This window comes from Ascaphus truei, chromosome 3 (assembly GCF_040206685.1).
Source record: "Ascaphus truei isolate aAscTru1 chromosome 3, aAscTru1.hap1, whole genome shotgun sequence".
Lineage (NCBI taxonomy): Eukaryota > Metazoa > Chordata > Amphibia > Anura > Ascaphidae > Ascaphus > Ascaphus truei.
In genome coordinates this window covers 402,522,392-402,550,110 of record NC_134485.1, presented here as the reverse complement: position 1 = coordinate 402,550,110, position 27,719 = coordinate 402,522,392, and the positions used below count along the sequence as shown (strand labels likewise).

Here is a 27,719-nt window from a genome sequence, read left to right as displayed (position 1 = left end):
GGGGTGCCAGTATCTCCTATGCATTTACATGTCCAGCGTCACGTGACCATGGGAATAAAATGCATAGGAGATACCGGCACCCCTTAAGGGGGCCTGTATCTCTGGAACCAGGGGGTCCCCGGACCTCAAATCAATGCAGTTCTACTCCGGAGACCCCCTGCTCATCTACACCAGTATTACATTTTATATATTTTTTTTTTGATCACTAGCGAGATATGCGCAGGAAGAGGCGGCTCTCTCTCTGTGCAGCTCTCAATGCAGCTCTCTCTGCAGCTGAAAGAAATCACCAGATTTGGCCTTTTAGAGAGGCAATCATCCCTGCAGATGGCCAAAAAAGATTCAGAAGCATGGAACCCTGCACAATTAATCCTTTTAAACAGCTTATTGTCCTCGTGGCTGTGAGATCTGTAGCCAAAATTCAGCCACACCTGGCACCAACGACAGTAAGTCTTGCTACATCTGTATGCATAGAGCACCGCGATAAATTATTTTGTCTTAAAACACATGCACATAAGAACAGCAAGTTAGTGCTTCTCCATGTGCCAATCTATAAAATACAAGGTTATGCCTGTATTTGTCGCGTGGGGGAGCAGCGACTCCGCTCCGGGCTCACACTCTCCCTCTCTGCAATAGACTGATTAATTATCCCAGCTAAATTATGCCTTCAAATATCAGACACTTCCCATTCTCCATTGTTAACAGTAAAATCAGAATCCATCATCCACTCCTCCTCTTCATACTCGCTTCTCATAGGTGTGGGCCTCTTACACATAACCCTATACAGGCATACCCCGGTTTAAGGACACTCACTTTAAGTACACTCGCGAGTAAGTACATATCGCTCAATAGGAAAACGGCAGCTCACGCATGCGCCTGTCAGCATGTCCTGAACAGCAATACCGGCACCCTACCTGTACCGAAGCTGTGCGCAATGTGAGCCTTTTACACGTGTTATTTACATCAGTTATGCACGTATATGACGATTGCCATACAGTTCATGCATCGATAAGTAGGAAAAAGGTAGTGCTTCACTTTAAGTACATTTTCGCTTTACATACATGCTCCGGTCCCATTGCGTACGTTAATGCGGGGTATGCCTGTACCTTCTACGTTAGAGTAAGAAAACCAAGAGAAAAATGACACAAGGGGGTGGAGTTATAGGCAGTGTTTTCATGTTCTGAGTTGCACATTTGTAAAAATATATTATATTTATCTACAAACATGCTCCAGTTTTGTACACCATAAATGTGTACAAATTCTTAATGCATTTATATGTATGAACATGGTGCACAGACTAAGAACATGTGAGCCAAATTAATAATGACATACTAACATGTGTCGCTAGGTAAGTCATTGATTTTTTTGACGAAATTAACTCTTTCGATTCTTTTTTTTTTTTTAAAGCCAATGCTTTGTACAGTCCACTACAGCAAGGACCCGCTTCTCAGCGTCCCGCTTTTTGGCGATCCGCTGATACGGCGGTACCGAGAAGGGGGCCACCATGTCTGCGCATGCGCAGAACGGGGAAGTCAGAGGTCGCACATGCGCAGAACGGGCGGTTGCAAAGGGTGCGTATGTGCAGAACGAAGAACAGAGGTTGTGCATGCGCAGATGGGGGGAATTGCCGGTTTGCACATGCGCGCACACGCTGAAAATCGCCGGTTCCGCTTCCCGGCGATTTTCGCTTTGCAGCGGGCCCTTGGAACGGAACCCGCCGCATGCCGGGGTCATCCTGTACCCCCTAATTCCTTCCTGACTTTCCCAATTCATGCACAAGTTTATTGGTGGGCACATTTGGTCAGTATGTATCCACTATACATACTGTATGAGTGTGCCCAATCTATAAATATAATATATCAATTTATTCAGCAATGTCTAAGACAAGACAATTAAAACAGTCTGAGGAGATCCATTAATCACAGTGATTCCTGCAAAGTACAATGGTTGAACAACAGAACCTCAGTCTAATAGAGTATAATCAATTTAGACATAATTAAACTCAAGCGGAGATAACCTAATAAGAATAAAAGGTTCAGGGTAAAGAATAATTATTCACCTGTCCCCCCTACCTACACCAGCCGGTCAAACACTTATCTGCTTTAACAAGATATCCCTAACCACTCTACAAAACACCAATGTACTGATGTGTGGTTTAATGTGTGTGGGAGAGACTTAAGTGCATGCTGATAGGGACAAAAACATGGTGGTAGTACTGTATGCATCCAAAAAGTTATTCAACAGGGAAAATGGGGTGAAGACAAATGTCCTAGGATAGATGGATGTTGATTCAACCCCCTTGGGGGAGCTGAGTGATATACACAGTAGCTGGTAACAGTCCCAAATGTCCACGCAATGTATGTAAGCTAAGTAAATACTCAGCCAAGTCCTGTGCGGTAGCAATCAGCGATCAGCAGTTAGTCAGCTGGGAGCAGCATCCAGGTACAGCTGATCCTGGAAATTTGCAGGGTACAGATGGAACGCAGAAGCCTCTCCTGCTTCTGTATTCTGCATCCTGTCATAAATGTGACAGTAGATTATTGAGTGGGTGTTAAAGCCACATCTTTGTGACAAAGGCCAAGTGAGGATAAAAACCATTCATTTGGGATTTGAATTTGGTATTCAACATAGAGGGTTTGTGTGACATCAATAAACACGTGGATTCACTTATTTCAGTTTCAAGCCTCTATGAAGGATCTGTTTATTTTTAATGTGGTAACGTATTTAGATTTTCTATTTCTATCCCGTTATTTTCTGAAACTGTCTGCATTATTATAATGTATGTCTTTTGTAGCATTCTTTTTCTGTAACTAACCACTGTACCATTGATTGGACATAGTACCTTTTAGAAGAGAATAATTGTATTTTCAGATATTTTGCGACATTGGGTTTTCATGTTAATTACATATTTCTTCCTAACAACAGGAGACCAAGGACCCTGGAGAAAAGAACATAAATTATTCTTGTGGTGGAAGCGTATTGAGGTGCAGTGTGGGGGTTCTGGGGAGTTATTGCACATTCTGAGGGCCCTGCAGGCAGGTAAATGAATCAGCAGATAGCTGGATGTATTAACCTTTTTCACATACACAAGTCAAGTGCTCACAGGTTTGTAGTATGTGACAAGTCAGAACTCTTATCTAGCATATCAAAATATACAATAACTATTACCTCTTCCACAGTTACCAATTTATGCTCTAACATCACACAAAGAAATACTTAACACTGTAAATATGTATAAATGTAGCAGAGTTAGTAGTGAGATTTCATTTCCAGCAAGACTGCATCTGTGGAAGTCGTTTATTAATTATCATGTGGTGTTACTACTTGCACATGCTGAAAAAAAACCCAGAAACGAATCCTCAATGTAATGTAGAATAGCTGCATGCTAATAATAAGATATGTTGTACACTGTATAACAGGTAAATGTAATGATGAGACACAAGTCTGTACTCGCCAATGCTGCACAAGTACCACACTTATTCATATGATTATAAGCTCTTCGGGCAGGGACTCCTTTTCCTAATATCTACTTTTATGTATTAAGAGCTTATTCCGATTCTGTCACGTGTTACTGTTGTAAAGCGCTATGTACATGAATGGCGCTATATAAATAAAGATATACATACATACACACACACATAAGCAGGGAACTGACTGAAATGCAGTGTGTGTTTCCTAACTCTAATCCGGTTACCGATGGGAACCCTGCTTTGAAAACTCAATTTCGATTTGCTGTAATGTCCTGTGTCTACTATAATATAACATTAGGGTATGGCAGATTCTGAGAAATGGGTTCATGATTTCATGTACAGTATATTAACTGATCAGTCATCAGATTGGAACATCTGGAAGCTGAAACACATGATTTTCAAGAGAATAAAGACATGGGTTCCAAAAGTCAATAATTCATGTACAACTAAGCCACGTCCAAAATACAGTAGTATGCACTTAGAAATGTAAGGAGGTAACTGATCCAGTGCAACCTCTGTCATGTAGCTGTACGGGTAGCTGCATGATTAGAAATATTTATTCTAAAATTATCTGTTTATCTGTTCAGAATTGGTATCAGGACAATACCGCACATCTCTTATGGGTTAGTTTATCATTGGCAATGTATATGCGAAACACTGACTATCTTGGCATATTACGTATTAAGTGAAAATTTGCTAGGAAGAGAAATTAAGTTGGTGGTGAGTGAATGGACTATTAGCGCCTTGCTGTATCCTTATTGAAGTTACTCATACTCAAAAAATATAATATTTACCATGCCATTTCCAGGTCTGGCTACCTATGTGTAGCAGGGTAGTCCTCCACACCCCTTGGGGGAGTTGGTTTAGCTCTTCAGGCAGGTTCTGCAGAGGTGCTTAGGCCATGTTGGGGTTGCAGGGCTGAGAGGCCAGACATTCTCCTAGCTATGCAGATGCGCGGAGGCCATGTTGGGGTTGGCAAGACTGGCGAAGAAAGACAGGATATCCTCTGGAGAGACAGGATATCCTGGGGGACTGGAGACCGCAATGTCAGAGCTTGAGACCGCAGAGAGGAAGGTTGTGTGCCGGCAGCCAGTCAAGCTGCCTAGGACTAGGCCAGAGAAACTCCGTAGGCCAGAGTTAGTTCCCTGAGCCAACCTAGCGAAGTATAGTAGGGACTGCCATATGTCAAGGACTCACCTGTTAGTCCGATCGCCAGCGGAGCGGGACAGAGTGCAGGGGAGGAACGACCGCCCGGCTGCCGGAAGGAGAGAAAGGATATTGTTGGGAGGCCCTGCATCATTGGATAACGGATGAGAAAGATTCCCTGGTTATATAAGTATAACCAGGAAGGTACCCATGTGCACCACCAATACACAAGGTAGGGTAGCGCTGCCCTCACAAATCCATTTGGGGATTGCCTTGGCGGACACCTGGCGCTCTTTGGTGTCCAAGGGATAGGGTGCAACCTTGACCCTTGGGGGTATAATTACTCCTGGGGATTTGAGGAATGGATTGTGTAATACTGTGGCTGTGCTGTATTGTATATGTGTATCTGGAAGGATCCTGCTGGTAAAGAGTTATTGTTTATTACTACTGTGTGTGTGGTTATTTGCTGTTTATCTACATACGTTCCCGTGAGGAGCCATCCCGTCTACGCCTGGATCCCCATGGGTAGAGGTGCTGCACCTGGCACCCCCAAGCTTCCTATGAGCAGAGGCTCAGGCCTTCTGTGAGCCTGCAGGTTAGTACCATAATGCCCAATGTATGCAAATATACTTTAGGGGGAGGGTGTTACATATGTATATACAGACTAGGTATACCAGGATTTATTAACTGCAGCCCTAGATGAAAGTCAGTCTTTGTTGACAAATGTATGCTGCTGTTAAAAACCTAATTTATTCCTGTTGAATACTGAATGCACATATTACTGTACACCTACACTCTTTAACCTTTATACAAGAGGCATATACGAAAAATAGATGAAACACTTTCACTTTTGGAATAATCATACTGTATTACCAAAATGCTGTCCCGAATATCCTGTTCAGAATAAGAAGGACGTTATATATTATTGCATACTTAATGAACCGGACTTGAAAAATACCACTAGCATTCATAAATGACGGGAAAAAAGTAACTCGTTGCCCACGAGTTGCATATAAAAGAAAGTATAAGTGTAGATGACCTTTTACATGCATAATCACTATATCTCCCCTTTATAATCATATAGACCACCTAATGTCCATATTTATATAGACCTCAGTACTCCATTATTCATATAGACTTCTCCCCCCCCCCAACAATCAAATAGACACACCCCCAAAGGTAAACAGACCTCCTCCCCCAATAATTATTCAGCCACCCATAGTAATCATACAGCCCCCCCGCCATCAAACCTCTACTGTTAGCGCTGTCTGTATGGAGAGGGCTGTGGGAAGTCTAGTTATACTTGAGGATATTTTTTCTAATGAAGTTTGACATGTTCCAGGTTACTGACTGTCCCGCAATTCCTTGCAGTGGCAGATGCAAGGCACTTTGCGGCATGACTGTGGAAGGCATTGTGGTGATTGTCAGCTATACGATCCATGTTGTCTGTAAAGTTGGTGTGATTTGGTGCCTTTTTAGACATGCCGTCCCCTGTCTGGCTCAGGAACAAAGTTATACATCTGGGATTGCGAAACCTCATAAACAAAATGTATCAAACACAATTCTTACAAAGATTGTCCCTCAAATCTCAAATTTTACACAAGTTTAGGATGAGTGGACAAGTGCATTTTTTGAGCATTGCTAATGATCTGATAGATATTAATTAGTGGGTCATTTGCACATATAAATATGCCTTAATAAATAGGCACATTGAAGTTGTATACTTGTATGCAGGAAACCTTATTTGTAGTTGATCTGAAGATGATTCTTCTTGGTAGCTCTCATACTACCTTGTACGATACATTTATTAAAATCTCTTTATCTATTGGAAATACTTTTAATCCATTTACCTGTGAGATCAAAGGTGGGCCAGGACCCCAGATCACATGCCTTACATGTATATTCATCATAAACGATTTCATTCTCCTTGCATGGTGTGCAGGTCCAGCAACAGCTCACCTCTCCTTTACGGATGACCTGGGAATTAAATGATCATTACTTTCTCCTACAAAATATTACAATTAACATTCTATATATGTATGTATGTACTGTATGTATACTGTATATGTATGTATGTATGTATGTATGTCTTTATTTACATAGCGCTTCACAGTAGTAATATACGTGACAATCATATAAATAACAAACAATATAAATAACACATGAAGGGGAGAAGTGCTTCAGACAAAAAAGTAACATTTAGGAAATGGAGACCCTGCTCCGAAGAGCTTACAATCTAATTTGTTGGTAGGAAGAATGTACAGAGACAGTAGGAGGGTGTTCTGGTAAGTGCGTCTGTAAGGGGCCAAGGTTAATATATGAGGTGTTAATTATCAGCCATGAAGCGACTCATATGCTTCCTTAAGTAGGTGTGTTTTGAGGTGAGTCTTAAATGTGGATAGAGAGGATACTAGTTGGATATTGAGGGGAAGGGAATTCCAGAGGTGTGGGGGCAGTCAGTGAGAAAGGTTTAAGGCAGGAGAGGGCTTCCGATACAAAAGGGGTAGAGAGAAGACATCATTGAGCAGAACGCAAGAGTTGGGATGGTGTATAGCGAGAAAATGTTAGAAAATGTTAGTATGTAACTTTGTATTGTTGATATAGCATTTATTTAATGCAATTATTTGCTCTTAGCAGTGAAAAGTTAATAACGGAGCACTTGTAATGTAATATTCCATTTTACACTTAGTAGTTTGAATGTGATATAGTTATATTACTACCTTCACCAATTGTCCTTTTACACTTCTAATTAAAAGGAGAAGTTTTTTTTACAACTCATTGTAGATTAAATTCAAGATTGATACAGTATAGCTATCAATCAAGTATATGGATATCTTTAAAGAAAACCTGAATTTATATAAATATCACAGTGGCAAAAAAAACTTTCATTATTTTTAAATACCAAAATTGAAACCAATGTAAAAAAAAATCACCTTTTATCATGTAAAATCACTTTAATTTCAATAAAGAGCTGCTGTTTCTTGCAACATAGATCTTTAATTGATTAACAAGGTAATTCACTTCAGGTGCAACAAATAAAAACTCCTGCTCTTCCTGGCACCATATGTTTCGTCAATTAACTATATAGCATCTTAAAATGTATTGTTTACAATATAAGTTAATAATGGCCTATGGGGCCTATTCTAGTAGCCTCGATAACCCTCTTATCGAGGCCTTTTCAGCCAAAATGCCTACTGCAATTCAGAAAGCCTTGATAAGTGGGCGATAAAGGAATGAATCACAATTTTTTGCTGCTGTCCAAAAAACATCGCCGGGTGAGTAGTGATAAGCCAATTATTGGCAGGTTTTGAAAGTCGTGCCATTCTAGTAGCCTCTATTAGCTTATTGAGGCTAACCGCCTCTCGCCAGAAAAAGTTGGCGAGACAGGGACTTAGAAAAAAGATGCTTTTTTCCTACTGTACATCGGATTGATACCGGGAGTCTCCGGAGCTGATACCCATTAATATCAGCACCTGAGACCCCGGCATGAATACCATGAAATAAAAATGCATTTACAGGCAACTTCATTATCTTAGTGGCTAACCGCTAAGGCAATTAAGGGGTTAACTACCAAAGCCATGTTTATTGTGGGTAGCGGGGATGGTTGAAGGTGGTATTTGGCCCTCGGTGAGTATTTATGCCTTGCGAGGGGGTTGCAGGTGGCGTTAACCCCTTCATTACCTTTGCTGTTAATTCCGCTAAGGTAATGAAGGGGTGAACCCCTTCCACTACACACCCGGTATGCTGCATAAAAACCCACAAAGGGTCAAATAATATCTTCACCTGTCCACGCCACCCACAATAAACATTCAAAAACACGACAACACTAATTCCCACCTCCTCTACCCCCAACACCCCCTCCCCCCCCAACACATACAGTACTGTAATGGGCAAAATTACTATTATCCAAATATGGATATTTTATTTGACATTATAAAATCAAACATTAGCCAACCTGCATAAATAAAGTAAATACAACTTTTACTTACCCCTGCCATGATGAAGGGCATCCTCATCACCATACAACAGGTCCATGTCCTCCATTGGCAGCAAGAGTATAAGAAAAATACAATCTAATGGCCCCTAATCCTTTAATCACCATAGCGGTTAATAACCACTGTAGTAATTAAGGGGTTAACCCACCCTCCCCGCTACCCACCTGGGAGGCCTAACCACCCACCCTGGGACCACTATACCCACACTCTACTCATTGATTGGCACAGTGGTACATCATACCCATATAATATGGTCATGACATCACTATAGCACTCAATGGTCAACTTATTACAAATCATTAAGGCCAAGAATACACAATAATAAAAGAAATACACAAGCACCTAAACACCCCCACAATAAAAGAACTAAAAAGCCTAATAGTACACATTAAAAAAAAGTATCTATCACCAAACCAGCAAAATAATTAAAATTATGTTATTCCAAAACGTAAGAATACAATTAAATAAACACCTATCCAACCAATTCAATCAATAAAAGCACTATCCAACAAATCAATTAAATAAATAAAAGAACTAGCCAACAAATCAATTAAATAAATAAAAGCACTAGCCAATAAATCAATTAAATAAATAAAACCACTAGCCAACAATTAATTAATTTAAACCGCTAACCAACCCTAAAATGTACTAAAAACAAGTCATCCAAATTCCAAACAGTTTAATAAAAACAATAAACAGAAATAGAAAAAAAAAACAAATCAATTGAAAACAAGCATTTGCCAAAAAATGCATTGTCTGTCACTGTATTTATCTGTACCCTAAAGGGGCACAGATGAATAAATTAGCAGTCAAAGGGCAATGATAAACATAAAAATAAATAAATACAATGAAAAAACCCTGAAACAAGACAATTACATACATTCAATATTTATCTTACCTTTAGAAGTCTTCACCCTCCGAATTCCAGCATACTGTATCAGGAAGCTCTCAACCCACGACGTCATCCACTGAAATCCGACTCCATCCTCCTTGAAGAACAGCATCAGGTACAGAAATCTTCTTTCTCCTTCTTCTACTGCTGCGGCCGAGTTTATTCGAGCATTTGCCCGTTCTCGGCCGCAGCAGTAACCTGGCGCGCGCCAGAGGGTGCCGGGCGCGCGCCGAAGACACGGAGGAGCGCCCTCCGATCGGGGCTTTCTCCCTCCCGCTGCCGGGTCCGCCGGGTCCCCCGGAACCCCCTGCCGCCGTCCCCCACATCGCGGGACACCAGGGCTCCCTCGGGGAGCCCTGGACGCGCGTGCAGGGGGCGCAGGCACCCGATGACGCGCGGCACGCCGAGGGAGTGCGGCTAGCATGCCGGGGCATCCCCAGGCTTGCGGAGCTAGCCGCACTCAAATAAAATGTGCCGCCTCTGTATCTTCATCTTTCATTATTTTCTTCTTTTCTTTAATCTTCAATCTTATTTATTTCAATACAAAACCCCATTGTAAATCCAAAACGGATGTTGCCATGTGGATATCTTTTGCTAAAACATATCACATGGTACAGGAGCCAATGGGATAGTCTTCAATCCCATTGGCTTTAATACCATGTGATATAGCCATGTGGTTTTAAGGATCGGACGTACCTCCCTTAGAGATGACGTCACATCCTTAAAAAAAAACCTGTCACATGATACAGCATCAAATCGGATTGGAGCTATACCATCTAACCTTAAAATCTGTTGTCACAGGCCCTACAGTATATGCTGTAAGGCCTGTATGTCTGATTTTAGCAGAAGATCTCGATGTGGCAACATCTGTTTTGGATTTACCATGGGGTTTTGGATTTAAAGAAAGAAGATAGAAGATTAAAGAAAATGAGAAAATATTGACAGATGAAGATAGAAGGAGAAAGAAGATGAAAGAAAGAAGATGTTGGTACCTGATGCTGTTCTTTAAGGAGGATGGAGTCGGATTGCAGTGGATGACGTTGCGGGTCGAGAGCTTCCTGAAACGCCAGGATTCAGAGGGTGAAGACTTCTAAAGTTAAGGTAAATATTGAGTGTAATGTATGTACTTATCTTTTTTCAGGTTTTTTAATTGTATTTATTTATTTTTATGTTTTTCATACATAAATACAAATACATAATACATAAATTTCATACATAAATAAATACAGTGACTGGCAATGCATTTTTTGGCAAATGCTTGTTTTGAATTGATTGTTATTTTTTCTATTTCTGTTTATTGTTTTGATTAAATTGTTTGGAATTTGGATGGCTTGTTTTTATTAAATTTTTTAGGGTTGGTTAGCGGTTTAAATTAATTAATTGTTTTGATGGCTAGTGGTTTTATTTATTTAACTCATTTTATGGCTGGTGCTTTTATTGATTGAATTGGTTGGATGGGTGTTTATTTAATTGTATTCTTATGTTTTGGAATAATAAATTGTAATTATTTTGCTTTTTTGGTGATAGCTACATTGTATTCATTTGTACTATAAGGCTTTTTAGTTTTTTTATTGTGGTTTTTTTTAGGTGCTTCTCTATTTCTTTTATTATTGTGTATTTTTGGCCTTAATGATTTGTATTAGGTTGACTATTGAGTGCTATAGTGGCTTATCATGCCCATATTATATGGGTATGATGTACCACTGTGCCAATCAATGGGTAGAGGGTGGGTAAAGTTGTTCCAAGGTGGGACGTTAGGCCTATTAACCCCTTAATTACTACAGCGATAATTAGCTATTAAGGTGATTAAGGGGTTAGGGGCCATTAGATTGTATTTTTTTTCTCTTTTGCTGCCAACGGAGGACATGGACCTGGGGTATGGTCATGATGATGCGCTTCATCATGGCAGGGGTAAGTAGAAAGTTTTATTTACTTTCTTTTTGCTGGCTGGCTAATGTTTGATTTGGATTGGGCAAATGAGCTATTATCCATATCTGGATAATTGTAATTTTTTTGTAACTTAATTTGTTTTATTCAAAGAAAATTCAGGTACAAATATAACATAGCATATTCATGTGTGACTTGAATACAGCATTTTCATACAACAACAATACTGAAATCTGTTAAAAATGAAGACAGGACAAGACCAGACAAGACAAACTAGGATAAAACAAGACGACACATAACTAGACCATCCAATCATAGGAAAACCAGATGCATCACAACTCAAAACTGGTGGGGGGTGGGATGGGGGGGGGGGGTAAGGGGGAAGGACTAAAGGGGTAAGTGGGGGGAGAAGTAGGGTTAAGAGTAACCCATAATGGAAGTTGATGGGGGGGAATTATATAAGCCTGCCTGCTCCGAGCCAGCATATCACCATGCCGCGTCTCATTTTGTGCTTCTGTCTGATGTCCAGCCCCATTGCTGTGTGTTAGGAAATCTTGCTACCGATTTGGACCTCTCATTAACCCTATCAAAGGAGAACGCGCCTAGATATAGAAATGCCAAATTGTGGTACGCTCCACCCATGTGATGTCTGACAGTGCCAGCCAAGGCAGCCAAATTTTTAGATAATTGACGCCAGTGTCATTAACCAGACTCATTAATTTCTCCATCTGGCAGACAAACCAAATCCTGTTCCAAATCTTTGGGATTGAAGGGATCTCATTGAGTTTCCATACTGCTGCAATCTCGCACCGGGTCGCCAGGGCAAAATGCCCGATTAGCTTATTATTTGCTTTTGGCAGGCCCGCCAGCAGTCTATTCAATAAGAACAGCCACGGGTCTAGGGGAATCGGGAAGCTTAAGATCCTCTGTGTCCAATCTCTAATTTCTTCCCAAAGAGGGGCGATCCGTGCGCAAGACCACAGCATATGTAACTGGTCGGCCGACTCTCCACACTGTCTAGGGCACAGCGGGGAGAGTCCCGGCACATACCTAGATAATTTTAGTCGGGTGTGGTACCACCTCATTACTACTTTATACCCATTCTCCTTTAATGTGGTGCAAATTGAGCTTTTAGCTGCGGCCAGGTAGATCTCATTCCAGTCCTCATCCTCAAGAGACTCGCCCAAGTCAGCCTACCAGAGGGCTCTGTACCTCGGGTGTTTCTGCCGGGGATCCTCAGAACCGACCACTTCCCTGTATATCAGATATAAGTCCCAATGTATCTGATTCTGCCAGACAGAGCTTTTCAAAATTAGTCAACGTAGGGTAGGGGGCTAATTTATTATAAAATGCTCTGATCTGAAGGTATTTGAAAAATTCGGAGTGAGGGATATTTTTTCCGGATCTAATGTGCTCAAATGATTTAACCTTTTTGCTGTTACCCTCCAGGTCCTTGAGACGTAAATATCCCAAGTTTTTCAAAATAGAGGTGTTTCCACCTAACAGGCCCGGAGCAAAATCGGTGTTCCCCCATAGGGGGGCCATCTGGGAGTTTTTAGTGGTGAAGGAGTGTCTGAACTTAGAAGCTTTCCATATCGCCAGCGAGTTGGTCATAGATAAAAGTGGCAAATCAGCATCCACTCGTGCTGTTTTGGGGAGCCAAATCAATGATTTCAGCTCTAGCGGGGAGCAAGCCGCTCCCTCTAATTCCACCCATCTTTTCAATGCAGGGCTGGAATGCCATTGAACAATTTTGCTTAACTGTGCCGCTTTATAATAGGATAACAGGCAGGGTACCACTAAGCCCCCCTCTGGGGAGGATCGCTTCATAATTGATTTATTTACTCTCGGTTTCTTGCCTCCCCATATGAATCTGGAGATATCAGACTGAAGCGAGAGTAAATCTTTCAGTCTCAGTTGCTGCACCGGTAATATTTGGAATAGGTATAGGATACGGGGGAGAAGATTCATTTTAACACTTTGTATCCTACCTATCCAAGACGACTTCAGGATGTCAGACGTCAGAGACCGGATCAGGGGAGGATAATTTGCTTTATAAATGTCTCTGACATCTCTGGTGATGTGGACTCCCAAATATTTAACCTGGTTCTGTTTCCAGTTGAAATTAAAATTTAGCTTTAGTAATTTTTCTACCTCTTTGGGGAGGCTAATGTTAAGAGCCTCAGATTTAGCTTGATTGATTTTGAATCCAGATATATTTGTGAATTTATCTAGTAAGTCAAAAAGATTTGGGAGAGAGGTGAGAGGCTGTGATAGTAATAGTAAAATGTCATCGGCATACAATGCTGCCTTGTGAGATTGCGAGTGTATATCTAAACCCGCTATGTCCGGGCAGCTATGAATCCGAGCTGCTATGGGTTCTATACAAAGGGCAAACAGGAGGGGGAATAACGGGCACCCCTGTCTCGTGCCGCTTCTAATTTGGAATTGAACAGATGGAAAGCCCTAATGTTTGACCCTAGCAGTCGGGCTTGGGTATAGCGACATAATCGCACCACTCACCTGATCCCCAAAGCCAAACGTCCCGAGCGTCTCTTTTAAATATGGCCAGTCGATCCTGTCAAATGCTTTTTTTGCCTTTTCTGCATCCAGACTTAACATCATATTTTGTGACTCACCCCCATTCCCGCCTTCCTCTCCCCAACCCCCCTGATTTAGGTTCAGATTTTCTTTTTCGTACAAGTTCGATTTTATGTATAACACATGCGAAGCATATGAACATGAAACTATGTATTGTTACATAATGAAAAACTTCAATAAAATTTGAGTTAAAAAAATAAACAAGGAAAAACAGGTACTCGTGATCTAGGTATATAAAATAAATTAAAACTTAAATATTCTATAAGTACATCATTTTAAAATAATATGTGAAATAGAAAGTAATAATAAATTACCAATTGTATATCTATATGTGCTCATTTGCATGTCATTTCCCAGAATCCCTTGCTGCAGTGGAAGTACTGGGTGCTGGGTGATAATGGTGAAAAGTGGGGTTGCAGACCTGCCTAAGACATGCAGATGAGCATACAGTTGTATTTACATTTATATATATATATATATAGTACAGTACAATATAGTACAATATAAATATATATATATACAATATATATATATATATATATATATATATATATATATACTGTATACAGTACACAACAATAATTAAAACTAGTCCAAGTAAGATCCCAAAAAAAATAATAATTAAAAAAGTAGAAATTGTGGCTTGTGGGCAAAATAATACTATTGTAGGTTATTCCTTTCTATTTCACATATTAGTCTTTATTATGTACTTATTAAATATTTAAGTTTTAATTTATTTCATATACCTAGATCGTGAGTGCAATACTGCAGAGCCTGTTCTTCCTTTTTCTGATTACAAGTATATTGAGTTCCATTGAACTTTTCAGGATTTCTTTCCAATGTTCAGATACATCCTACAGACCCTGATGTATCCATATCTGACAAAATTTGTTTTATGCGTCATAGCCATTTGAGAATTGGTGTAAACATATTTTGTAACTAATCACAAACGGACCTTTGATGCAACAATTATTTTGCCAATGTAAAAAGTATATCACTACAGTAGATCAAACATTTCTTACAATAATCTTTACTCTGCAGTGAACATGCTTAAATAAGGTCAATAATCATGCAAAATAAACAACATTTTTAATTCACAAAAACTCTTGTATTTCACCAGGTCAGAAAAAGTATTTTTGATAACATCTAACATTAAGGATCTATAACATTATAGAAATCATAAACTAAATCTGTACTACAATTTTCATTGAAAACACAGGGAACCATTTTTACCTTAATTTGACCTTTTGCACAAGGCTCACTGCATACTGATCTCATGACAGTATTTTTGCTTGACCAAATTTCATCATCATCCATTTTTAATTCACCATTGTCCCAGCTCCCAACATTGATATAATCAAAGTAATCTTTTCCCATTTTCTTAAAATTCATGATTTCATACCTTGAATAAAATATAAATTAATATTGTAGGATATCAACAAAGACATGTTCATTTAAAAGGTTTAGAAATTTTACTTCAGCTAATGCATCAATATTAATATTACAGTTAGAAGTTTACTTCAGCTTACTGTGGTAGGTTAAAGTGGAAAGGAAAAACATTTAAAACCACCAAGCTAAAAAGATAATTATCTATTGTGTTTATTTTCATGTTCATAACTAGAATATTGACACTGGGTTTGCAGTTTTAACACTGTATGATGGAAGACTGTACATATTACTACGTTTCTCACTATACAAGTATGCTGCTGGTAAAAAGTATTGGCCTTACATACAGTATATGGAAAACAAAAGAACAGATCCTGTGCTTCTTCCAATTTGGGCTAAAATATATTAGTGACATGGTTACATTTACAGTAGAACCTGAGGCTACGCTTATAGCGCTGGCGACAGCGACGCGACGGTAGCTGGAAAATCAAAAAGAAATGACTTCCAGTGATCGCGACCAATCCATCGCTCTGTCGCATCGTGCTTACTATAAGGGCACGCGACGGCAGCAATGCATTTGTTTTGCAGCGACATCACCGTCACTATAAGCGCAGCCTAAGTCTTTGTGACAAAGGAATCATTTGGTTGCATCTTTTGACCAAAACATGATTCAAGCCGCCAACCTCGTCAGAGTAGACTCTGTTTAGCACTGTATGATACTTGCAAGACTGTGACATGATATGAGACATACCTGTATGTATGTATGTATGTATGTATGTATGTATGTATGTATGCAATTGTTTATACATTTTTTTTACCATAACCTCATTGTGTTGAGTTGGTTAATAAGTTGTTAAGCCTACAGTATGACTCAGAGGGGTCCCCTAGAAACAGTTTATGTGGGGTTAAAGGAACAGTCCTTGCGGATATGCTTTTTAAAAAAATTTTTACAACGGATAAACAAAGGTGACAGACAGCACCACTAATGTAAAGCAATGCAAAGAAATATAAATGGTACGAAGGTAACACAAAAAAAGACTATATTGCTATATGGAGTCAAGTCAACTACTGAGAACTTGAGTGGAGTCATTTAAATTTGAATATTTTGGAGGAATGAACTTTGATTATATAATTAAGGGAAATACTGCATTTCTATTTGTGTTGTCGTGGGAATGGACCTGAAGAAAGGGTTACGACCCTGAAGTGTTGCCCCCTCCCCCCCTTACAGACTCATGGACTATTTTTCCTGTTACTCATGTAGTAGTTTTTTCCTACACTCCTTTTTTCTTCCTACTTCCTCCTTGTCAAGGGTGCTGTCCTTCCCCTTGTCTGTCTATATGGTATATAGATTTCTTTGTAAGTTAGATCTTCAGATCATGAATTTTTATGCTAGCATTAATAATTATTATCGAGATCTAGACATTTTTTCATAAATAGTCAGAGAGCTTTGTATCCATATATACCAAAGATTGCTTCTGCAGACCTGGGGACACACCATTGTCTATGACACTTTGTATATCCGTGTTTTGTAATACATTTTTCACGTTTCGCATGCATATTGCTTTGTATATAGTATAGCACAGCACACGTGTTTGTCTATCACAGTAAAATATATCTTTTCTACTAAGAAGTTTTTTGCTTGGATGTTGTAAACTGTGAGTGCAGGGAACCCCATATCTAGAATGCTTTATAAAAATGTTTAATAAGTTTGAAGCAGGGTGTCTCTGGAGCTGAACTGCATTGATTTATTCTGCGGGGACCCCGTGCTTCCAGAGATACTTACCTCTGTATGGGGTGCCGGTATGAGCCAAGTTGATTTAAAAGTCCAGCGTCCTGCCGGCCAGTAGGAAGCCGTGACAGCATCACTTATGGCTTCCTTTTGACCGTGACATTTAAAGATTGTAGTGAGATTCCGGCACCCCATATGGAGGTACGTATCTTGGGAAGCAGGGAGTCCCCGGAGTTAAAATCAACGTTCTTCAAACCTATAAAACAAATTAAAAAATAAAGCATAACAACAAGGAGTGCTCCTCTAAGTAGGGTTTCCCTAAACGTAGGCTGTAGCAGTGAGAATGTAAGACCAGGTCAAGCACAAATGTCTCAAGATTGCTCAAGGTCAATACAATGGACCAGATCCACAACACTGTTAACTCAGGACTTTCAGAATTCAATATGCTGGTCGTATAACTTGATGCCACCTGCATACATTTTTCTCAAATACTGTATGTTGCGTAAGCAGGGCTGTAACATTAAAGCTTGCTTTTCATAACACCACTAATAGATAATGCTCACAGCACTGATCTGACAGTTTGCCTTAGTATCAAGTGTAATATTGACAGCAGAGAATAATCTAAGCAGATTTTTTTTCTGAACTTGTTAAAAAGATAAGTTTCCTGACATCCATTCCTTTTAGGGTCTCTGAGAGGCTTCTGTGCACATCAATACACTTGAAAAGCCAGTGTCGATGGCATTGAGATTCTAAGGTTTATTAATGAAATTCATTTTTTTCTCTTAACGTTTTTGTCTAAAGCAGTTAATTACAAATGAACATACTACAGTATGATTCTTGAAAGGGAATTTACTCCACTTAAGTGAGCACATTCAATCAACTAAATAAATATACATAAAAAAGCGCTAAAACTATTCAATCCACCCAATGACACAATTTATATAAACAACCTAATGATTAAACCGAAATTAGTGATTATAACACAATAGTGAATAAAGAACTGTGAAAAAATGACAAAAAAGTCTCTTAATAATAACAGTTAAAGTGCTTGCTGCTTAGAAAATCCACACATTGTCTCAAAACAAAAAAATGGCACTTGTCAATGATAGCTCCCTTGGGCGCAGAGCTCCGATCCAGGGAATATGCAGAAAAAAAAGAAAAACAATAACAAAATAATATAATACGTTCAACAAAAATAAATTCCCAAATCGATCTATAGAGGTTACACAATATCATTCTCTAGAGCAGGCCTGCACAACTCCAGTCCTCGTGGGCCGCAAACAGGCCAGGTTTTTAAGATATCCCTACTTCAGCACAGCTGGCTCAATTAGTGGCTCAGTATGACTGAGCCACTAATTGAGTCAGCTGTGCTGATTTAGGGATATCCTGAAAACCTGGCCTGTTTGCGGCACTCGAGGACTGGAGTTGTGCAGGCCTGCTCTAGAGTGTTATTCTTCTATGACAATAAATGTGTGATCACTGACGTCTGCTGCACTGGTCCTGGGGGTGGAGTTTTGAGATGCAGGGAGGTAGTCATGGAGCTGGTTAATTTCTGGGACGAAACGTGTGACATCATCACAGGGAGACTGGTGAGAGACACGGCCGTGCGGATTCAGAAGGAGAGATACTGACTTACTCCCAGCAAGGCCCACTGCTAACAGAAGCCTCATATACGGCTTGTTCCATTTTATGGAACTTTTTTATTTTTGTTTTAAATCAATAGTTATATATATATATATATATATATATATATATATATATATATATATATATATATATAAACATATTACCATTCTTGCGTCAGGTAAAGAGAGGCAGCACCCCCCTTGAGAAAGTTCCCGTTCCGGGACCGAAACGTCGGATTGGCGTCTGTTTGTACATACCTTGAATACAATTATCTTTTACCTTTCTGGATGTGAGTGCTGCCTTTCTTTACCTGACGCAAGAATGGTAATATGTTTTGTATCTACTATATGGGATTAGCACCACCACTATATACCATTATATAGAGTGCCAGCTGACTGACTCTTATATATATATATATATATATATATATACATATACATATACATATACATATACATATACATATATATATATATATGTAACGGTGTTTCTGGCCCGGCCTGACCCACCCAATCTCACATTGGCCCCTGTGGTCTAACCGGCCCCCATTACAGTGTAGATATGCCTGATGGTGCACCTGTTGGCTACAGGACTCCTGAGTCTCCCGCATGATGGTGTGTGGGGAGAACCCGTCCAGACAGGCAGCTGAGGTAGTGTGCTGAGTCTCACCTAGTTCCAGTGCAGCGCCTCCACCTCACTAGGGTCCCTGCGTCCGCATGGGGATGATCCTGACGAGGAACTCCTCGGTGGTGCAACCTCCTGTGTAATCATTGGACTCTCACACACAGGGGTTTCTCTGATCAGCTCCATCTTTACTGTCACGGCGGGCATAGCTGCCCTCCACAATGGGTGTATTTAGCCGATCATCTCGCCCGTGCTCCCCTTTGATAGGTATGTCACCTAGATGAGGGATTCACTATTCCCGCAGGAATCACTGCCCTGTGCCAGGTCCCTGGACACAGTCTCCCATGGAGTTACTAGAACATAACTAACACTCTGCAGAACTTGAACTCCTTCCTGAACCTTGCAAGAACTTTCCAGCAACTGTACTCGCCTTGAACGCTGACAGAACTAACTCTTGACACAGTGCTGTGCCTTATGTAACTTCTGAGGCTGACACACCTCTGACATCACTAACCATGGAGTCAGAGCATGTGACCAGTCCCATCCATACACAGGGCACCCCACCAGGGTGTGAGGGAAAACCTCCATGATTACTGCTGGCATGCCCACACTTACCAGGCCTTGCTGCCAGCAGGAGAGATGAATGTAGGCATTTTACATGACCGCTACATTCTCCCCCTGGTGAATCCCATCGTCCTCGCTGGGACCTAAATTTGTATACCTCTTTCCAGGAAGCACTGTAAAATGGAACACACATAATTAGTCACAACATTACAGTACATAACTTCATCACACATAGTAACAGATACATCCTAACTTTGGATGATAACAACCCGGGTTACTCCCTTATGGAGTATCCATTAGTGGTACTACCATACCCTCTTACGGTGGCTTGCGCACAGCATGGTCCACTGGGCTTAAAGCAGCAATGCTGTAACCCTCTGCGCGACACTTCTCATGTAACCCGCCAGGATCCCAATCTTCTTCCCCTGATCCTTCCTCCTCATCAGTGCCATATCCCCTATCCTCACCAGTGGAACCCATTTTAAACTCAATTTCTCCCTCCATGAGGGGTTCAGGGACATACAGGTACTCCAACCTGTGGGACGCTTTGTACTTGGCAATAATGGCCCTTTCTGCCCGGCTGCTCCTAGTCAGCTCCGCGTTCCCTGCCCTCCCTGGCAACACCCCTGACAGGGGCTCGTCTGTGTCCACAGGGTCAGATAATATCCCAGGCCCCATAGGCTCTATATTATGCTGCCATATCTGAAACCATCGTTCCTGCATCTTCCTCTTCTTCTGGGCCGGTGTAAATTCCCCCACCGCCCACCATCGGGTCTCCTTACGTTCCTCAGACCCCCACTCTAGTGAGTCCCCCTCCTCTGTATCCCCCCAAGAAGATACCCCAGAGGTTCTTGATGAAAGAGGCCTAGACCACCTCTCTTGTTTGGAGCTATCCTGAGACTTAACTACGGCCACACTAGGTACCCATCGGGACTCGGATACTTTTCCCAACTGCCCTCCACCCCTCGACCCACCATCAGAGGCATAGCTGTTCAGTCTCTCCCCAGTCCGTTCCTCACCGGTTCCCTGGGACCCTCCCGACATTCCCAAACTGGACGTGGACCCACGGGAAAAGGTGACAGGGACAGGGGCTTTACCTAGGGCATGGGGTTGGGCATAGGGACAGGAAATGGGCATCCGCGGGGTTCCGACCCGCTCTCTGCCCTCGGATAGTCCCGTATCATTGTGCGGACGTGCCGCTGGTTGGGCCTCACCCGTCTCAGCTCTCCTCGCAGCCTGCCAGCTCTTTGTTGACACAGGTGATCGGGAAGCACGGCCCGATCGCCGAGGCGTTGTTGTCATCTCTCCGATCGTTCCGCTACCTCCGCCGGAAGTGACGTCATCACCGGAACCGGATACTCCACCATCTTGCGATGGATCCCCAAGCGGGATCTCTTCCTCCACAACGACATCCGCCGCCGGAAGTGATGGTTCTGCTCTCCGCTCCGTTCGGGCCTGGGCTAGGCCTTCCTCCTCCGTTGCCACCACCGGCGCCTGGGAAGGGTAAGGATGTATCTCACCGCTCCGTCGGCTCGGGATGGAATCCTCTCCTCCTTCTGCGCTGCAAGTCACCACGGCCGTGGGACTCCGCTGCTCCGGTTGTCTCCGCACAGGCGATCTCAGCGCCTCGAGACTCCGCTCCGCTGTGACACAGGTAAGTGCTGGTTCTTTTGCAGCACCGCTGTAGTGGTCCGCCGGTAGGCGCATCACCACCGAGGTCGGGCTTGCCTGCTCCTCGTCCGATGAAGCAGACTCCGACACTAGTAGTGGCACTTCCGCAGGGGACCGACGGTGAGGTTCCGGGTTCTCACCGCGGTTGTAGACCCCTTTCTCTCTAGGCTCCGTTGCGATCACTAGGAGCGAACCCCATTCTCCGGGATCAACTGGTTCGTTGCAGGCCGTATGCGGGACTTCAGCCGTCAGCATGGCTGTGTCTGCTCCCGCCTTGACTACCAGGGAGCCTCCTGGCAATAAATAGGGATATACCCCAATGTCCATCTCGCTCTTTGTTGTGCTGGTTACGGGAGACACTTTGCACAATGGTCTCTCCTGTTCACCAGCTCGCAACTGTGGGACAGGAAGCTCACACCCAGCTCCTCCCTCAGACAACTCGGGTCTTGGCTGGCAGAGATAGAGACCCCTCCCCCTGGTGAATATTTGGGGAGGGTCCCACAAGTTAATTGGATGCCCCGGCACAGGGGCTGAACTTTTCACAGTCCTGGGGGGCGTGGCCTCCGTTTTCGCGCCCTTATCCCCAACAGGGTGGAATTCTTCTTTTGGCGCCAATCCCGGACAACTTTCTGCAAGTTTTGCATTTGCAGCATTTTCTGCAACTGGCCCACGCGGTCTCCCCGGGTAGCGGGAACCGCCATTTTGGATCGCTCTGCAATCCATATTCGCAGCAGCTGCAACCTCATATTCCTCTATCTCACCCAATAGCCTCCCGAAGGACAGGGGGACACCCCGCATCCAGGAGCACCACATCTTAGCCACGACAGGATGGTCAGGTATCGCTCCTCTCAGGATTTGATCACAAAAGTACACCTCCACCTCAGTGGCCTTAATATGATCCCCCTTTCGCATCTCCTGTAAGACGGCTCCAATCCGCAGGAGGAACCCAGGTAGATCCTCTCCGTCATCCTGATAAAGACTGAAGTACCGCTTCATCAATTGTCCCATGTCCTCTTTACACGCACACACACCATGTGCGCTCTCTCCATTAGCCTCCGTCCGCCATTTTGGACTATCCGCACCGCGCGGATCCTCCATTCTTGCGGTCGCCATTTTCTCGCTGCTGTTACTGTACATGGGGTTCCGCTCTGCGGGGCAGCCACCACACCGGTACAATAAAGATTAGCTTCAGATGCACCACCACATGTGTACCTTATCTAGGTGTGTCCCAGTGTTGCTCTACCTCAGGCTAGGCTCACTCTCTCAGTGTCTGCTGTGACTCCTTCCTCCCAGTCTGTGCTCCCTACGGTGAGTGTCTGGAATGGGCTAGGTACTCTGGCTCTGCCATGCAGTACTTGGGGCGTCTACCTGTCTTGGTCAGCCTAGCGCAGACCCTCTCCAGGACTCCTGACCATGTTAACAGGCTATCCCTTCTGGCATCCTACCAACTAGCACTGCCTCAAGGTGACTCGGTCAGCTATAGCCCCGCTCCAAACCCCTCACTCCTTTCAGGCCCCTAGGTTGTCCCTGCGAACTGACAATACCCTGTCAGCCCCCTGACCACCCCTAGGTCCGTCCCAACGCAGCACAGAGTGGCAGCAGACGCTCTCCCTGTTTCCCAGTGTGCCTAGCTAGAGCCTGTCCTGATGACAGATCTGATCTCAGCAGCTCGCCTCCAAATGTAACGGTGTTTCTGGCCCGGCCTGACCCACCCAATCTCACATTGGCCCCTGTGGTCTAACCGGCCCCCATTACAGTGTAGATATGCCTGATGGTGCACCTGTTGGCTACAGGACTCCTGAGTCTCCCGCATGATGGTGTGTGGGGAGAACCCGTCCAGACAGGCAGCTGAGGTAGTGTGCTGAGTCTCACCTAGTTCCAGTGCAGCGCCTCCACCTCACTAGGGTCCCTGCGTCCGCATGGGGATGATCCTGACGAGGAACTCCTCGGTGGTGCAACCTCCTGTGTAATCATTGGACTCTCACACACAGGGGTTTCTCTGATCAGCTCCATCTTTACTGTCACGGCGGGCATAGCTGCCCTCCACAATGGGTGTATTTAGCCGATCATCTCGCCCGTGCTCCCCTTTGATAGGTATGTCACCTAGATGAGGGATTCACTATTCCCGCAGGAATCACTGCCCTGTGCCAGGTCCCTGGACACAGTCTCCCATGGAGTTACTAGAACATAACTAACACTCTGCAGAACTTGAACTCCTTCCTGAACCTTGCAAGAACTTTCCAGCAACTGTACTCGCCTTGAACGCTGACAGAACTAACTCTTGACACAGTGCTGTGCCTTATGTAACTTCTGAGGCTGACACACCTCTGACATCACTAACCATGGAGTCAGAGCATGTGACCAGTCCCATCCATACACAGGGCACCCCACCAGGGTGTGAGGGAAAACCTCCATGATTACTGCTGGCATGCCCACACTTACCAGGCCTTGCTGCCAGCAGGAGAGATGACTGTAGGCATTTTACATGACCGCTACATTCTCCCCCTGGTGAATCCCATCGTCCTCGCTGGGACCTAAATTTGTATACCTCTTTCCAGGAAGCACTGTAAAATGGAACACACATAATTAGTCACAACATTACAGTACATAACTTCATCACACATAGTAACAGATACATCCTAACTTTGGATGATAACAACCCGGGTTACTCCCTTATGGAGTATCCATTAGTGGTACTACCATACCCTCTTACGGTGGCTTGCGCACAGCATGGTCCACTGGGCTTAAAGCAGCAATGCTGTAACCCTCTGCGCGACACTTCTCATGTAACCCGCCAGGATCCCAATCTTCTTCCCCTGATCCTTCCTCCTCATCAGTGCCATATCCCCTATCCTCACCAGTGGAACCCATTTTAAACTCAATTTCTCCCTCCATGAGGGGTTCAGGGACATACAGGTACTCCAACCTGTGGGACGCTTTGTACTTGGCAATAATGGCCCTTTCTGCCCGGCTGCTCCTAGTCAGCTCCGCGTTCCCTGCCCTCCCTGGCAACACCCCTGACAGGGGCTCGTCTGTGTCCACAGGGTCAGATAATATCCCAGGCCCCATAGGCTCTATATTATGCTGCCATATCTGAAACCATCGTTCCTGCATCTTCCTCTTCTTCTGGGCCGGTGTAAATTCCCCCACCGCCCACCATCGGGTCTCCTTACGTTCCTCAGACCCCCACTCTAGTGAGTCCCCCTCCTCTGTATCCCCCCAAGAAGATACCCCAGAGGTTCTTGATGAAAGAGGCCTAGACCACCTCTCTTGTTTGGAGCTATCCTGAGACTTAACTACGGCCACACTAGGTACCCATCGGGACTCGGATACTTTTCCCAACTGCCCTCCACCCCTCGACCCACCATCAGAGGCATAGCTGTTCAGTCTCTCCCCAGTCCGTTCCTCACCGGTTCCCTGGGACCCTCCCGACATTCCCAAACTGGACGTGGACCCACGGGAAAAGGTGACAGGGACAGGGGCTTTACCTAGGGCATGGGGTTGGGCATAGGGACAGGAAATGGGCATCCGCGGGGTTCCGACCCGCTCTCTGCCCTCGGATAGTCCCGTATCATTGTGCGGACGTGCCGCTGGTTGGGCCTCACCCGTCTCAGCTCTCCTCGCAGCCTGCCAGCTCTTTGTTGACACAGGTGATCGGGAAGCACGGCCCGATCGCCGAGGCGTTGTTGTCATCTCTCCGATCGTTCCGCTACCTCCGCCGGAAGTGACGTCATCACCGGAACCGGATACTCCACCATCTTGCGATGGATCCCCAAGCGGGATCTCTTCCTCCACAACGACATCCGCCGCCGGAAGTGATGGTTCTGCTCTCCGCTCCGTTCGGGCCTGGGCTAGGCCTTCCTCCTCCGTTGCCACCACCGGCGCCTGGGAAGGGTAAGGATGTATCTCACCGCTCCGTCGGCTCGGGATGGAATCCTCTCCTCCTTCTGCGCTGCAAGTCACCACGGCCGTGGGACTCCGCTGCTCCGGTTGTCTCCGCACAGGCGATCTCAGCGCCTCGAGACTCCGCTCCGCTGTGACACAGGTAAGTGCTGGTTCTTTTGCAGCACCGCTGTAGTGGTCCGCCGGTAGGCGCATCACCACCGAGGTCGGGCTTGCCTGCTCCTCGTCCGATGAAGCAGACTCCGACACTAGTAGTGGCACTTCCGCAGGGGACCGACGGTGAGGTTCCGGGTTCTCACCGCGGTTGTAGACCCCTTTCTCTCTAGGCTCCGTTGCGATCACTAGGAGCGAACCCCATTCTCCGGGATCAACTGGTTCGTTGCAGGCCGTATGCGGGACTTCAGCCGTCAGCATGGCTGTGTCTGCTCCCGCCTTGACTACCAGGGAGCCTCCTGGCAATAAATAGGGATATACCCCAATGTCCATCTCGCTCTTTGTTGTGCTGGTTACGGGAGACACTTTGCACAATGGTCTCTCCTGTTCACCAGCTCGCAACTGTGGGACAGGAAGCTCACACCCAGCTCCTCCCTCAGACAACTCGGGTCTTGGCTGGCAGAGATAGAGACCCCTCCCCCTGGTGAATATTTGGGGAGGGTCCCACAAGTTAATTGGATGCCCCGGCACAGGGGCTGAACTTTTCACAGTCCTGGGGGGCGTGGCCTCCGTTTTCGCGCCCTTATCCCCAACAGGGTGGAATTCTTCTTTTGGCGCCAATCCCGGACAACTTTCTGCAAGTTTTGCATTTGCAGCATTTTCTGCAACTGGCCCACGCGGTCTCCCCGGGTAGCGGGAACCGCCATTTTGGATCGCTCTGCAATCCATATTCGCAGCAGCTGCAACCTCATATTCCTCTATCTCACCCAATAGCCTCCCGAAGGACAGGGGGACACCCCGCATCCAGGAGCACCACATCTTAGCCACGACAGGATGGTCAGGTATCGCTCCTCTCAGGATTTGATCACAAAAGTACACCTCCACCTCAGTGGCCTTAATATGATCCCCCTTTCGCATCTCCTGTAAGACGGCTCCAATCCGCAGGAGGAACCCAGGTAGATCCTCTCCGTCATCCTGATAAAGACTGAAGTACCGCTTCATCAATTGTCCCATGTCCTCTTTACATGCACACACACCATGTGCGCTCTCTCCATTAGCCTCCGTCCGCCATTTTGGACTATCCGCACCGCGCGGATCCTCCATTCTTGCGGTCGCCATTTTCTCGCTGCTGTTACTGTACATGGGGTTCCGCTCTGCGGGGCAGCCACCACACCGGTACAATAAAGATTAGCTTCAGATGCACCACCACATGTGTACCTTATCTAGGTGTGTCCCAGTGTTGCTCTACCTCAGGCTAGGCTCACTCTCTCAGTGTCTGCTGTGACTCCTTCCTCCCAGTCTGTGCTCCCTACGGTGAGTGTCTGGAATGGGCTAGGTACTCTGGCTCTGCCATGCAGTACTTGGGGCGTCTACCTGTCTTGGTCAGCCTAGCGCAGACCCTCTCCAGGACTCCTGACCATGTTAACAGGCTATCCCTTCTGGCATCCTACCAACTAGCACTGCCTCAAGGTGACTCGGTCAGCTATAGCCCCGCTCCAAACCCCTCACTCCTTTCAGGCCCCTAGGTTGTCCCTGCGAACTGACAATACCCTGTCAGCCCCCTGACCACCCCTAGGTCCGTCCCAACGCAGCACAGAGTGGCAGCAGACGCTCTCCCTGTTTCCCAGTGTGCCTAGCTAGAGCCTGTCCTGATGACAGATCTGATCTCAGCAGCTCGCCTCCAAATGTAACGGTGTTTCTGGCCCGGCCTGACCCACCCAATCTCACATTGGCCCCTGTGGTCTAACCGGCCCCCATTACAGTGTAGATATGCCTGATGGTGCACCTGTTGGCTACAGGACTCCTGAGTCTCCCGCATGATGGTGTGTGGGGAGAACCCGTCCAGACAGGCAGCTGAGGTAGTGTGCTGAGTCTCACCTAGTTCCAGTGCAGCGCCTCCACCTCACTAGGGTCCCTGCGTCCGCATGGGGATGATCCTGACGAGGAACTCCTCGGTGGTGCAACCTCCTGTGTAATCATTGGACTCTCACACACAGGGGTTTCTCTGATCAGCTCCATCTTTACTGTCACGGCGGGCATAGCTGCCCTCCACAATGGGTGTATTTAGCCGATCA

The 27,719-nt window shown here is 44.6% G+C and overlaps 1 protein-coding gene across 6 annotated transcripts in view; it reads right to left on the bottom strand.

Annotated features, from left to right (window-relative positions):
- Positions 1 to 27,719, bottom strand: part of GRM5 (glutamate metabotropic receptor 5) — a 494,822-nt gene that overhangs the window by 39,127 nt on the left and 427,976 nt on the right. For all 6 annotated transcript variants that reach the window (XM_075592557.1, XM_075592555.1, XM_075592556.1 and 3 more), the window contains exons 6-7: positions 15,222 to 15,390; positions 6,464 to 6,590 (exon numbers count right to left, since the gene is read on the bottom strand). In XM_075592557.1, coding sequence (XP_075448672.1) covers positions 6,464 to 6,590; positions 15,222 to 15,390 — 296 coding nt within the window. The remainder of the gene's footprint in view (positions 1 to 6,463; positions 6,591 to 15,221; positions 15,391 to 27,719) is intronic.